The following is a 14,310-nucleotide window of genomic DNA, read 5'->3' on the forward strand; positions in this document are numbered from 1 at the left end:
TCCTTTCACTGCTATGCTGATGATACACAACTGTATATGAAAATGGACTCCACTTCTCCTACAGTTCTTCCGTCTTCACTTCAGCTTTGCTTAGAGGAGATAAAGGCATGGATGACTGCCAACTCTCTTCAACTTAACAGTAATAAAACGGATGTCATCCTTCTTGGCACCCCTCATCAAACTCAGTCCTCTAATCTCAGTAGTATCTCAATATTTGGTCTTAATATTCCCTTTTCTACCACCGTCACAAACCTTGGAGTTAGGATTGACTCTAACCTCACTTTCAACTCCCACATCCGTCATCTTTCTAAAGTCTCCTTCCTCCATCTTAAAAACATCGCCAGACTCCGCCCCTCCCTTTCCCAACCGGATGCTGAGAGGTTGATCCATGCCTTTATCTCATCAAGGTTGGACTACTGTAATGCCCTCCTCTTTGGGACCTCTGGTAAAAACCTGCAAAAGCTCCAGCACATTCAGAACTGTGCTGCCCGGGTCCTGATGAGGAGGCGCAAATACGACCATATCACTTCTGTTCTTAATTCACTTCATTGGCTACCGATCAAACATAGAATACATTACAAACTCTGTCTGCTCACCTATCAATGCATCCATGGAGCTGCTCCTGCCTATCTTAGTGAACTCCTCTCATTGCACGCTACTTCTCGAAGGCTTCGTTCCTCCACCTCCTTTTACTGCCTGCATCAACCTAAGACCAAACTTGCCACTATGGGGGATAGGGCTTTTCAGGCAGTAGCTCCACGACTCTGGAATGCCCTTCCAGAGTCCCTGAGAGCCCCACAAGGTGTGGAGGCCTTTAAAAAAGGTCTTAAGACTCACCTTTTTAAACAGGCCTTTTAGAACTGTAAGTTTTGTTTTAAATTGTTAGTTTTAATTGTTAGTTTCAATTGTTAGTTTTGGTATCACTTGGTGCAAGATGTACTACTGTAAGCCCTACAATTTATTCTGTATTTTTATTATTACTATTATTATTATTTTTATTTTTTTCTTTTTCTTTTAATCTCTGTAGCACTTTGAGATTTCTTTGAAATATAAGGTGCGTTACAAATAAAATTTATTATTATTATTATTATGCAACAACAGATGGTGTGATATCCAGTGGAAATTTGCAACACGTTATTTTCAAGGTTTGACTAAAACGGCTTTAAGGTTGTCACTTCTTATTATAAGATCATCTTGGTTTAAAACTCTGCCATGAAAAGCGGCAGGTGGGTTGCATTCCTTCAAGGAATCCTAGGCCTGTAACTTAATTAGAGCTCTATAGTTATTTGGGAGTGCAAATACCTACAGCAGCAGCTAGCTGTGTCACCATCAGTGCAGCCTGGAGCACCTCCAGCAGGAATATCATAATATTTGTAATGCTAAAGTGATGACAGTGTTAAGGGTTTAAAAATAATGTTTGCATGAACTGTTATGAAATTTGGGGTATTCAAGTTGTTTTAAGATGACAGCTGTTAATTAGGTCTTTGTCCAGACTAGCTGTTAGCTCATAAGTCAGAACTAAACTCTGGTTCTCCAAACGGAGGTCATTTAAAGAGCTGTCCAGAACAGCTAAGGTCAATTGTTCACAACCTCTCCACAGGACCCCACTTCAAAAAAGAGCTGAGCTATCGCTTCAACTTGAATTTGACTTTTGTAGTCCTTCTCGCCAAAACCACTTATGTCAGTTAAACCTGTTGTAGTCAGCCCAAGTTTCCATGCATCTCTAAAACATCTCCGCCTCATTAGTTTCAGTAGATTGGCTGCCGTGCTACAGATCAGCATTTCGACTCAGTGCTTTGCCTTCTCTCCACCACATCACCGAGCTGCTGGTCGTTGCCTGAGACAGTTTCTGTTCAGAGTCTGAGCCTGCTCATCTACACTGCAGCTCCTTCTTTTCTTGTCTTTGTCTGTTTTAACTCTGTGTCTTTCAAGGCCTCTAAGCAAGCAGGACAAGCCTTGGTTGGGAAGGCCGCCACCCCTCCTTTTGAGAGCCAGCACCATCATTTGCTGCACTGCTTGGAGAAAACCACGGTAAAATACTTTCATTTTATTTCAATTTAGCAGCTATTTAAAATGAAAAATAATCACGTGTGTTGTTTATTTTACAACCCCAACTGACGTTGCATAAAACGTAAATAAAGGATTTGCAAATCTCATAAACCCATGTTTTATTTACAGTGGAACATAGTACATATATCAAATGTTGAAACTAAATAATTGTACCTTTTCTGTGGTGGAAAAAGGGTCTTTTTAAATTTTATGGCACCTGCACATCTCAAAAAGTTGGGACAAGTCCATGTGAAGCATCCCCTCTTCTTTTAACAACAGTCTATAAACATCTAGGATCTGAGGAGAGCAGCTGCTGGAGGTTTTGGAGGGATGTTGTCCCATTCTTGGCTGATGGAGGATTCTAGCTGTTCAACAGTCCTGGGTCTTTGCTGGATTTTTTCCTGGATGGGAGCATATTTGTTCTAAAACCTGTATATGCTTTTCTGCATTGATGGTGTCTTTCCAGATGTGAAAGCTGCTCGTGCCATAGGCCCTAATGTACTCCCACTAATGCACCATCAGAGAGGCTTTTGAACTGTGCGCTGATAACAGGCTGATGGTCCCTCTCCTCTTTAGTATGGAGGACGTGGCATCTGATTTCCAAAAAGACTTTCAAATTTGGATTCCTCTAACCACAGAACAGTTTCCCAATTTGCCTCAGTTCATTTTAAATGAGCTTTGTCCAAGAGAAGACAGCGGCATTTCTGGATGGTGTTCACATACGGCTTCTTTGTATGATAGAACTTTAATCTGCTTGTGTGGACGGCTCAGTGAACTGTGTTTACAGACACAGTGTTCCCGAGCCCATGCAGTGATGTCCAGAAGAAAAGTCCGACCTGTTTTTAATGCAGTGCCGCCCGAGGGGCTGAAGATCATGGCCATCCAATAATGACTTTTGGCTGTTTTTGCTCACAAAGATTTCTCCAGATCCTTGAAATCATTTGATGATATTATGAACTGTTGATAATGGGATATTGAAAGCCTTTCCAATTTACCACTGAGGAACATTATTCTGAAATTGTTCCACCATTTTTAGACATAGTTTTTTGCAAACCTCTGCCATGTTTTCTTCTGAGAGATTTATCCTCTTGAAATTCTTATTTTATACCCATATATCGCCTCCCACTGACCTGTTGCCAATTAACCTAATTAATTGCAAAATGCTCCTCTAGCTGTTTCTTATTTGAATCACTTTCTTTTAGTCTTTTGTTAACCCTTTCTCATCTTTGCTTAGAATACGTTGCTGCCATAAAATTCAAAATACCTTATTTGTTTCCAAAAAACATTACAGTTTCTTAGTTTAAACATTTGATGTTTCATTGTGAATAAACCTTGGGTTTATGACTTCCATTGCATTCTGCTTTTATTTACATTTTACACAAAGTCCTAACTTTTTTGGTTTGTACTATCTAACAGACTTTTCACAGTTTTAAATAGCTCTCTGTAGAAAACACATTCTTTTTTTTTATCATTGCATCACTCTCACAGTCTGTGCTTCATCTTCAGTACTGCCAACCTGTTACAGTAAGTTAAAAATAGAAACAAAGTGATTTTTTTTCCTCATCCACGCTCAAACTGTAGGATCTATTTTATATGCAGCACGAGTTAAAAATAGCTGCAAATGGGGCTGGGAAATGTTGAATTCCTTTTTTTAGCTACATGGCAAGAATAACACGACTCTGCCTGCCAGTGTTTTTTTTTTTTTTTTTTTTGTTTTTTTCCTTCAAAACAAACCAGCAGGCTTTGTGTTTCACTATCTATAATTTAGAGGTGTAAGAGGCGCTTTAATGGTTATGACATAATTTTTACGCTCGCATCTTTAAACACTGCACAAAGACATGGAGAGGTAGTAAATCAGTCTGGCTCCTCGTGGATGATTTTTGCTGATAAAAGACTTGTTTGTCTGGAAAAACCTCCAAGACAAAAAAAAAAAGTGTGCATACCATCAGATGGATGTGCAAATGTTTACACGAGGCGCTCATAGTGTACATTGTAGATAACAGAGACATGAGCAGGGCTGAAAGAAGGGGGGGGGGGGAGAGAGAACAGAGATGTGATTTAGGATACGCCATCAGATCGTTCATGGTGACTCTCTGCCACCTGCTGGTGGGACCGGCGACATATTTAAAAACTGACCTTCAAGTCACGTTCATTTATCACAGGGATAACAGTTGTGTTTTCACAGATGGCACTTAATATGGACATCTGGGCCAATATAGTTCTAAACCCCTTGATAATTCATTTCCCATTTATCAAACCATTTTCTGTTCAGTCTGCTTAATCCGTCTCTATGAGACATCTTTACTCGTGATTTAACAGAGCTGAAAAACGCAGCCCTGACGAGCAACGCCGAATCCAAATGTCCCCTGTCCCGTTCCCCCCCACGCAGAATCACGAGTTTGTGGACGAGCAGACGTTTCAGGCCAACTGCATGGAGGTCTCCGTGGTGAACAAGTCGGGCTCCCGCTCCTCCTCGCTGTCCTCGTCTCCGCACGGCCTCGGCTCGTGCTGCTCCCGGCGGCACAAGAAGAAGAGCAGCTTCAGCCCGCCGAGCACCAACAACCAGGAGCTCAGCACCATACAGATAAGAGAGAGGCCAGTGTCCAACAGGTAAAAGTCCCCACCTGTTACACCACCCATTACTTTCTGTAGGTATTCCTTAAAAACAACACTCAGTGATTCACAAGATATTTTGCTAACAAACCGACAGAGTTGATTCCAATAGGTAATAGCAAACAGATGTTCTGTGATCAGTTAGTGCTCAGAGTACACGTTGGGGATGACTCTCAGCTACTAACACACCAAGGTTTGGCTCCATATCCATACAATGGGGGGAGTTATAGACATTTTTGTGTTTGTAAAGATTTCTTTGCTGTGGCAGCCATCTTGAATGAGGTTACTTCCAAATTCTAATCACTTGTAGATGTTTACCAAATAACTAAGTTCTGGGAGTTTCATTAACATTCGCTCAGTTGTTCATGTCGTTACGGACGAACGAATGAACACAGAGAGACGCATGTAGAAACATCACCTCTCTGCAAAAAAACAGGATGCAGCGATTTGTAAATCATCTGAATGATGTTCAAACGGAGACCTTTTACTGTTTGTTTTTTATTAATTTTTAAAGTAACATTTCCCAGAATAAACACTGCAGAAAGACTGGTGATTTTATCATATCTCGTGTTTGAAATCAGTTAAAGATTTGGAGAATTTCTAGTCACGTCTGGACACAAGAACCAGCATTGAATAGTGGTGATCTTCAGGCCCTCGGGCGGTTCTGCTGTGTTTGTAGTGGAAATCACTGCAGCAGCTCAGGAACTCTTCTGAGACCCGTTCTTTGTAAACACATTGCTTTGCTGCACTTACAAATGCAAGTTTCACATTTTACAATACAAAGGAATAAACCATTTATGCACCACATTCAGAGTTTGGAGCAACATGTGCTGCCATACAAACATCTTTTATTTATTTATTATTATTATTCTGAGCTTTCTGAATTTGTGCCAGGCAAACAAAACAAAACAAAACAAAAAAACAAGATCTGCTTGCAGTCCACACCTGAAAAAACTAAAAACTAAAAATGAGACAAACTGGGTCCAAAAACAATGAGCAGTTCAAATCTCTATGTTCTTAGTTCCCATCCAATTACAGAGTGTTAAAGAAGCTGATGCAACACGGTGGAAAACATGCACTTGTCTTAATTTCTTTGAAACATGTTGAAGGAATTAAAGTTAGCCTCGGATTAGCCTTTTTTTAATAAGCTGTTTTAAAAAGCATTCTTAAAAGCCCGACCAAGGACAAAGGCTGCTAATTAGCCCCTGGTTAGAAATCCTAAATCTGATGCAGAGATGCAAGAGATGTCTTTGGAAAATAGAGACTATAAATAAACAATTTAAAGGTCTAACATTCCTTGAAGGAATATATGTCACCAGAGCTTCAAACTAAGATCATCTCATGATGAGAAATGATGGCCTTATAGCTGTTTTGGTCAAACTGACTGAATTACGGACATTTTTCTGTTTTGTAATGTCAGCTGGCTGTGGTGGACATCCTGAATCAAGTTGACTCCAAAATGGGGATCCAAATGATTGCTTTTTGAAAATTTAATTAAAATCCGTCCTGTGGTTCATGAGATATTTTACACGGAAAGAGTTGACGCCAATCGGCAATGTCAAAATTTTAAACGAAGACCTCACCCAAGTGCTTAGCTGTCACAATATGAGTTGGGGATTGCTCCCACCTACCACCAAAACTAAATTTTAGCTTAAAATCGGTAAAATTAATTGACTTTTTTTTTGGCTTCGGTGCCCATCTTGGATTCTGTTGACTTCAAAAGTTATTCAGTTCTACCTTTCAGTTCTAAGTCTGGCCACTGGTTTGTGAGATATTTTTGCTAACAGACTCAGGCAAAAACATTACAATAACAGCCAATAATAAAAAAAAATAAAATCATAACAATTGTATATTAAACATAAAGTTCTTTGTTTTAGCATTTGGTGCCTTTGTGCACTCGAGGCGACACAAATGACCTATTTTTTGTTTAAATCATTGTGTTCTGTTTAAACGGTGTATATTTTATACCATCTTTACAACTTTGTTTAAAAAGTAGGGATGGTCGATTATACAGTAGCTCAAAAAATACATATAAACTAAAGTTTTACACATTTCATATATGTGTGAAACCTAATTAGATGAAAAACAGGGATGTTTCAGAAGATGCGCCACATGTGAACAGAGTGTAATCAGAGCTATTTTAATCATCATAAATGTTTTTTTTATTTTTATGTTTGTATTTTTCATAGGCTTTGACAACGAAAGACGTTGTTTCCAAGAGTATTTCCTAGATAAAGGATAAAAGTTAGCATCTGCACGATTTAACAGAACTCTAGAAAAATGACCGTCGTGTCATGTGTTTACAAGGTCACCCCATCCTCCCTCCTCTGTCTCAACCTGCTCTCCCTTCGCAGCCGCTCCAGCCTGAATGCCAAACTCGATGAGACGGTGCCCTTGAAATGTGATGAACCCTACATCACCCCGTCCATGGTCAGCCTGTCTGCCCCGGTGGTGACCTCAGCAGACGAGGACGCCTCCACCACCACCACAGCGTACTCTCAGAGCAACATTGTCCGAGTATCTGCCTTGTAGATGTCACGTCTATATCTGATCTGATCAGCTAACTGGTCTCAAGAAGCACCAGATGCTGAGGAGAGGGACCACCGAGCATCAACCTGCCATAATCAAGAGGGATTATAAGATTAACAGAGGTTGGATTTTTTTTTTTTTTCCTTTCTTTCTTTTTTTTTTTTTTTCCTGAAGTAGAAAATTTCATCTGATGTCAAACTCTGCATGGTATTAAAAGCGGTGTGGACAGCTGCCCTGGACGCAGAAGTGAACCAGCAGATCTTGCTTCGTTAAGCACACCCGAACGAGGAGACGTTGGGAATTCATGATCATCATTGTTGCCTAAAAATAAGAGAAAGAAAAAAAAACTTTATTTTTGAATATGTAATGTAGTTGTATTCGTTGTCTCTGACTCCAAGGTGGAAAAGGCAGATGTTTGGAGATCATTCCCGATGGCCTCTGATAACAAAGCACATGTTTTTCATTGTCTAAAGGCCATCTTTGTGAATAATAAATCAGCCTGATCGCACATTCACCTCAACACCCATTTAAACAGATTGTTTTGAAACTGCTTAATTAAATGCTTTATCCCCCCCCCCACCTCTCACTGTTGTAAAACCCGAAAACTTACGTCCACCGGAATGGCCAAGCCTTTGTGAATATCCATTTTACTGACTCATGGACTGGTCTGCGTCATCGCTTGGCGAACAAAACACACACTGCTCTCCTGACATGTTTGTGAAATGTGCAAGTGAAAGTCAAACGACCAAATCTGTGTTAGCGTACATATTTCACATTCTGGATCTGTGTGAGAGCCGCTGTCGTTAGTTAACAATTGTTATTGATAACTATACAGGGTATACATTAGTTAGGGCACAAGTGAATACGTGGATGTTCTCTGCAACTAATAATAACCTTGATGTGGACGCATACGGTAGCACTGACCCGGAAAACTTTACTGCAAGAACTCCAATGGCTTCCTTACAAACGACAAGGTTCAGAAGCAAGACTTCATTGTGTTAAAGCACCATTTTGTATATTTTTCATATTGTAAATATCTCAGTTAGGACTTTATCAAATGCATTCGAAGTTGGCTCCTCTTATTTCTAGATTTAGTTGTTGGCGAAACTCTTTCTGTCTGTTAACTGGTTGAATTAATGATTTGCATGCTGTCATTGCAGAATTTTGTTTTTATTAAAGTATGTCTCTGCTCATTGTTGGAGGTTTGTCAGTGAAAAAAATGATCCAATGAAGGGAAACAAGAAGTGTGCTCTGATTTCAACTTTGCAAATCTGTTTTTAACGAAATCTTGTCATGGACCGCTTATTTGGAGCAATGGTTCAAATTCTTTGAAGCGGGGCTCTGTGGAAGTGTTCTGGAGACAACAAATATCTTACCTGTTGTAGAAAGCTCGTTGAACAGTTTGAAGAAATGGTTTGATTCTGTTTGGACCGATGAGCTTATGGCTTGTCAGAGTGGGTTTGTCTTCAAACAGCTCCAGTCATAATCTTATAGCCATTCATGCAAACACCTTTTTAAAAAAAACTTTACACCAATATCAATTTTGCATTACAGTTATTTATATTGAATTTTGGTTGTTTGTAAGCACAAATAGCTGCAGCAGCATCTAGGTGTAGCAACTTTACTGCAGCCTGAGGCAAAAGTATCATTATATTTCTGCCAGAACAGAGAAATACAAAACAGACAGCAGAGTAAGGGTTTATTAAACAACGTGTTTGTGAACCTCTTTAAATCTTTTGAGGCTGGAGTTGTTTTGAGGCAGCAGTTATTCACTTTGGTCTTGGCCCCACTCAGACTAGCCGTTAGCTATGCCCCCATTACTTCCAGTTATGACCCCCACACTGGCAACAGCTGGCTGCCGACGGACACTCTGTGCCGCTGCGTCCGGCAATATTTCTCAACACTGTTCAATTTTCAAGTGTCGCCGCTCCTGAGAAAATCCATTTAGATGTATACTCACTCCCCGCTCGGACAGTCGGGTTACTGTAGGAGCTCTCCTTTTATGCTTTCATTGACAGTTCATCTTCTCTTGTTTAGGCGTAACACCATTCCATATCAAAAGTTTAAAAATGGATGAGGAAATGTTATTTTTTAGAGCTCAGAAATATCCAAAGCTACAGTATGTGATCCAAAATCTCTTTATGAAAACAAAAGCAAAAAAGATGCTTAAGAGATTGGTTATTCTGGTGAGAAACAAACAAACAAGAGAAATTAAGCTAATATTTTAACCTTGATCTGTGTTATTGCAGTGCACTTCAGCTTCACGCGTCCTGTATGTTTTAGTGGCACTCACTGACGTGCTTCCAGTGACGCACTGCGCCACGGTGTTCACACTCTGGTTTTGTCCTGAGTTTGTCCAAAGAGCGAACGACAACAAGTAAGATATTAATTGTTCACAACGTTTCCATAGAAACCCACTTCAAAAGGTGTGAACTATCCCTTTAAGGGTATGGAATTGGGAACAAATTACCACAGATTGTGCATTTGGTGCAGTGGATAGAATAAACACTGTAGCTCTACTAAAGCATCCATAAAACGACCCGTGTCTTTATTTTTAACAAGAATATAATTAGGAGGATTTAATCATGTTATTCCTGACTCAGAGAGGATTTCTTTATAGGCAGTCTGGATAATGAGGAGGTGCAAGTAGGAAGACGTGTGAGGGCCTGACCGGCCCAGCGGTGAGTCCTGGCAGCAGGGTCTCTGGAGACACACAAGCTGGCCCCCTGAGTGATTGTTTGACATAGAGCGCCGCAGCATCCCCCCCCTGCTGAGCTGATTGTGTTGGTCCAAGCAGCTCGTCGCAGCGAGCGTCACCTCCGCTCGGCGGTGTTTAGCAACTGCTGAGGAGCCAGCCTGTGTGAAATCTAAGGCAACTACACTAAAGGCCTCCTACAACCAAATGAAAAAGAAATCCACACTTTGACAAGCAGGACTCAGATGTCTTAATATTTGGTAATATACTGTGTTTTATCACATGAAGTTCATTACATCAATTGCACAGTACATGCAAATGTGATCTTTTTTTTTTTACTCTTTTGTAAATGAAATGCAGCCAGAAGAGAAGAGAAGATGTCATTAGTTCTTATTGAATCTGGATTTAACCCATCTCTTCAGCTTATAAAACTCGGCGCGAAACTGAGGGTTGACTGCAGCGTAAATTATCGGGTCGCTCAGTGATGTGATGCAGGTCACAGACACAGACAGGATCTCCAGGTCTTGAATGATCAGCTTCTGCAAAGAGAAATATTTCTCGGCATGCGATGAAAATGAAGCGGGTCGTGCTCAGATTTACCTGTTGACGTCATGAACCCTGACTTACCTGTGGATTCCTGTTCTTGTGGACCACAAAGTTAACCAGGATGCTCGTGAGCAGCGGCAGCCAGAACAACAAGAAGGTTATGATTATGTATCCGGCACGCTTGGCCATTTTACTCTCATTCTTTTTCCTCGCTCTCTCTTTACTTGCTTTTGAAGGCATGATGCAAACAGCGCCTTCTAACTGCATAGCTTCATTATTTGGATCTGGGGGTGGTGATGGCGTTTGATCTGCCGAAGGAGCTGCATGCGCTTCATCTTTGTTGCTGTTATTTTCCTGTTTCAGATCAGTCATTAAAAAAGAAGCAGCTTCGGGATCGTCTCTTTGTTCGGGCTGCACAACACGGAGGCTCGTCTCTTTGGATGCCGTGTCAGTTCTCAAGCTTTCTCTGGGCAGATTTTCAGTGTTGAAATTGGTCGATGCGTCGTGCGCCTCTGTGTTTGAGCCCTGAACGTTTGCAGCAGGGTCTTGATTTGATGGTTCTGTTTCAGCTTTCGTGGAAGTGGGGCTGCAGCTCTCTGCCTTTAATGGTTTCTCCTCAACTTGCCCTGCAAGAGGGTGGGGTCGATCTGTTTCCAAGTGACTCATCTCTGCTACATTTTTAAATTCTGTTTTCCCCTCAGAACTGATAGATTCACTCTGTGGAGCTTCTCCTGAGGTCAGTGGGGATTTTTTCTTGAATTGATTTGGCTCAGGCTGTGTTAGAGCAACACTTAGGATCTGCTCCGGCCCATTTTCCATAACAGTGGTTTCTCCTTTGTTTTGCTTGTCTTCCGCCGAGTCCTTTGTAGGAGGAGAAATGCCTTTGTCGAATATTTTGCGATTGTGCGATCTCACCAAGGCAAATATGCTCGTGTAGAATCCGGTGATGAGTCCGAAACAAGCTGCCCACAGTGGGAGCAGCACGTAAAGTCCAATGGTGTTATAGGAGGGCAACGTTCTTCTTTGCCATCCTTGGCATCTTACGTACACGGGTGAGTCTCTCAAAAAAATCTGACAAAACACTGCCACCAGAACAGCCAAGGTCCATGTGAGAGGGATCAAAGTCCTGATTCGTTTTTTGCGTTGTTTGGCCTCGAAGGGTTTGGCGATCGCCTGGTACCTCTCTGCGCTTATGAACGCTAACGTCAGCAGCTGGACACAGCAGCTGAAGGAGAAAGAGGCCATTTGTGTGTCGCAGACCAGACTGTCCACTTGTCCTCTTCGATGCACGGTTGTGATGATGTTCAGCAGAACGGGACAGTCGACCACACAGCGCAGAAAGTCCACGACAGCGAGATTCACCACCAGAGCATTGACAGAAGTTTGCAGTGACTTCTGGCGACACACCGCCAGGATGACAAAAGTGTTTGCCGCAATCCCCACGACTGAAGTGATGAACAGGACCAAACTGTTTGCCACTACGAGGACAACGTCAAAGTACTCCTCCCAGACGGTGATGTTCCCTGAGTCCCACACAGGTGTGGGCTCGCCTCTCATCTCCAAGTTCAAAGAGTCACCATGCTCGGTTTTTCTGTCTTTACTCGGCACACACGGACTGAGCAAACATCAAGCGCGCGTCTGCCGCCACAGTGGATCTCCAGTGAATGAGTAATGGCTAAAGCTGGAGCTTGGACAGGTTCCTCCAAAGCGCCCGCCCTTTTCATTATCACTCCACAGCACCAGCGGGTCACCTGGGAGTCCTCAGTGTTCACATTCATTAAAAACTCTGCAGTGTGTTCACAGCAGAGCAAACTGGGGGGAACAAAAGAGGGCCGTTAATTGAATACTTGTGCCATCATTGTGTTATCCCTAGCATGTATGACTTCATCAAACTCAGCAGTGGTTCGGATCTGAAAGGCAGTTGTAGCGATAAGATGGCACGGAAATAAACACACCAACAGCTGTCCGTTTCATTTTATACTGTGCCTCAGATAGAAGAGAAGCTTGGCATTGGGAATGCCAGATGGATGAGCTTGGAGTTCTTGAATTGGCTCAGGAAAAGATGGGAGCGGTGCTGCAGGATTATGGTATGACATTGTGTAATCCTGTTTGGAGATAGAGTGTGAAATGCTCTTTGCTTCAAATGTGGAAGCTTATGGACCATGATAAATCTGGAATTAGATTAGCACAATAATATTTTACTCCTGACCAGTCTAAATATTACACCGGGAAAACATTTCTCAAGATAATGTGGATAAAGACCTGACAATTTTAGGAACTAAGCAGCTGAACAACATATATGCTTTTGATTCTCTCCATTTCAGCTAAATATGAAAGGTCTGAAACCATAAAAAAAATCTCTGTAATCTGGGTGAATCTGGGTTATTAAAGCAAACTTTCATTCAAAAATGGATCACGAACAATTCGAAGACTCACAGAATTAAGCCACTATCTCACTGAGCTGGAACTGTGACAAATTGGGAACGGCATTCACAAGGGAAAAATTCGAAAACGTCTGGAAATGTTTCGGAGGGTTCTCAGTTTCCTCGCAGGTTGCAGGGCCTCGTTCTCGTGTCACTGGAATTTGGGAAATCTTTTCTGAAAACAGCCGCAGAGTTGTTGCAAGTGCTCAAAAAACTTCTCAGCTTAGCTTTTGTGAGTCAGGAAGTGCAAAGAATGTGAGACGACTTTGGGAGAGGCTGGAAAAAAAAAAGAGTCAGACATTCAAGACGCACAGAGAGCACAAAACTGCAGTAAAATGAGACATAAAAAAGAGCCTTTGTGACTAAATTGCAACAAACTAATTTGCACTGTATCCATGCGATATTGCCATGTACGTGAACTCCTGGAAAATTGTGGCACAAATTTTGTGTCGTCAATACCAACTCAGTGTGATTACAAATGAAAATGTGCATGTTGTCTCACAATTTTGTCTTCAGCTGGTCGCCAGTAGTCCAAGCCTAGTGAAATAGAGGCTTTACTTTTGAAGGATTGACTCATTGGAGTTTTAAACTAACTTCCTGTACGAATTAGCTGTGCTGCAGTGCTAGCTGTAAAAAAAAATATATTATTCTTTGCCGCAGCTGCTTGTGAAAAGTTGCTGCTCATATCCTTCATTCACCACAATCTCCTAGCTTCTTATGCTAGTGCTGCAACACACAGGCAGCATAAACCAAGACAAGATAATATGCAGTTTGAAATTACAATTTTTTTTAGAAGCAAATTCATATTTATTTTTATTGTAAGAGTGGCAAACAGTTAGGAGGGAAAAAATCAGCATTTTGCCAACACTATCTTTGCTAATAAACCCAAACAAATCAACGAGTGCCGACAGTCTGATTGGATCATTTGAAAGCATTACACACAAAGTATTTTTGCAGAATTATCTAATAACATTGTTACAGCTATGTAAATGAGCTCTATTGTGGCTAAGATGACCAACTCTCTCCTGGTGTTTACTGCTTGTGCGCTCATGCCCAACGGTGAACGGCTAGATTCCGATGTAAATTTTAGGATTCACAGTTTAAAAGAGATGTCTGGACACAGTAAATTAGCTGTTATTGAAACAAGAAGATTCAATTCATTCACCTAAATTTATCAGCCCAGTTTGATTACACCAAGTCGGTGATCAATATTCTCCTCATGTAAACACTTTTCCTTTATGTTTAGCCAGTGAAAAAATAATCTCCATGGCTCATTTTAGGATTTCGGTCATATTTAAAACAGGATTTTAATGCATTTGAATCAAAGCCAGAGATGTTTATTTGTTATGTTATCTTGCTCTGAAGTGCTTGGCGCACTTATGAACTGTCTATAAAGAAGAAGAAGAAGGAAAAAAAAAGAGGCATTTGCAAAATGAACAGGGTACAGAGCAGACT

The 14,310-nt window shown here is 41.2% G+C and overlaps 2 protein-coding genes across 4 annotated transcripts in view; one reads left to right on the forward strand and one right to left on the reverse strand.

Annotated features, from left to right (window-relative positions):
- Positions 1–8,384, forward strand: part of kcnd2 (potassium voltage-gated channel, Shal-related subfamily, member 2) — a 73,552-nt gene extending 65,168 nt beyond the window's left edge. For all 3 annotated transcript variants that reach the window (XM_025003652.2, XM_017405920.3, XM_017405922.3), the window contains 3 exons: positions 1,933–2,031; positions 4,439–4,659; positions 7,017–8,384. In XM_025003652.2, coding sequence (XP_024859420.1) covers positions 1,933–2,031; positions 4,439–4,659; positions 7,017–7,194 — 498 coding nt within the window. In that variant the 3' untranslated portion in view covers positions 7,195–8,384. The remainder of the gene's footprint in view (positions 1–1,932; positions 2,032–4,438; positions 4,660–7,016) is intronic.
- A 1,404-nt stretch (positions 8,385–9,788) lies between these two features.
- Positions 9,789–12,312, reverse strand: parietopsin (dopamine D2-like receptor). The gene is made up of 2 exons (XM_017405923.3): positions 10,514–12,312; positions 9,789–10,425 (listed from the first exon to the last, which is right to left on the reverse strand). The coding sequence occupies exons 1-2, from the start codon at positions 11,987–11,989 to the stop codon at positions 10,270–10,272; spliced, it is 1,632 nt and encodes a 543-aa protein (XP_017261412.1). The 5' UTR covers positions 11,990–12,312; the 3' UTR covers positions 9,789–10,269.
- Positions 12,313–14,310: the final 1,998 nt, after the last annotated feature.

The sequence above is a fragment of the Kryptolebias marmoratus genome, linkage group LG11 (assembly GCF_001649575.2).
Source record: "Kryptolebias marmoratus isolate JLee-2015 linkage group LG11, ASM164957v2, whole genome shotgun sequence".
NCBI classification, from domain to species: domain Eukaryota; kingdom Metazoa; phylum Chordata; class Actinopteri; order Cyprinodontiformes; family Rivulidae; genus Kryptolebias; species Kryptolebias marmoratus.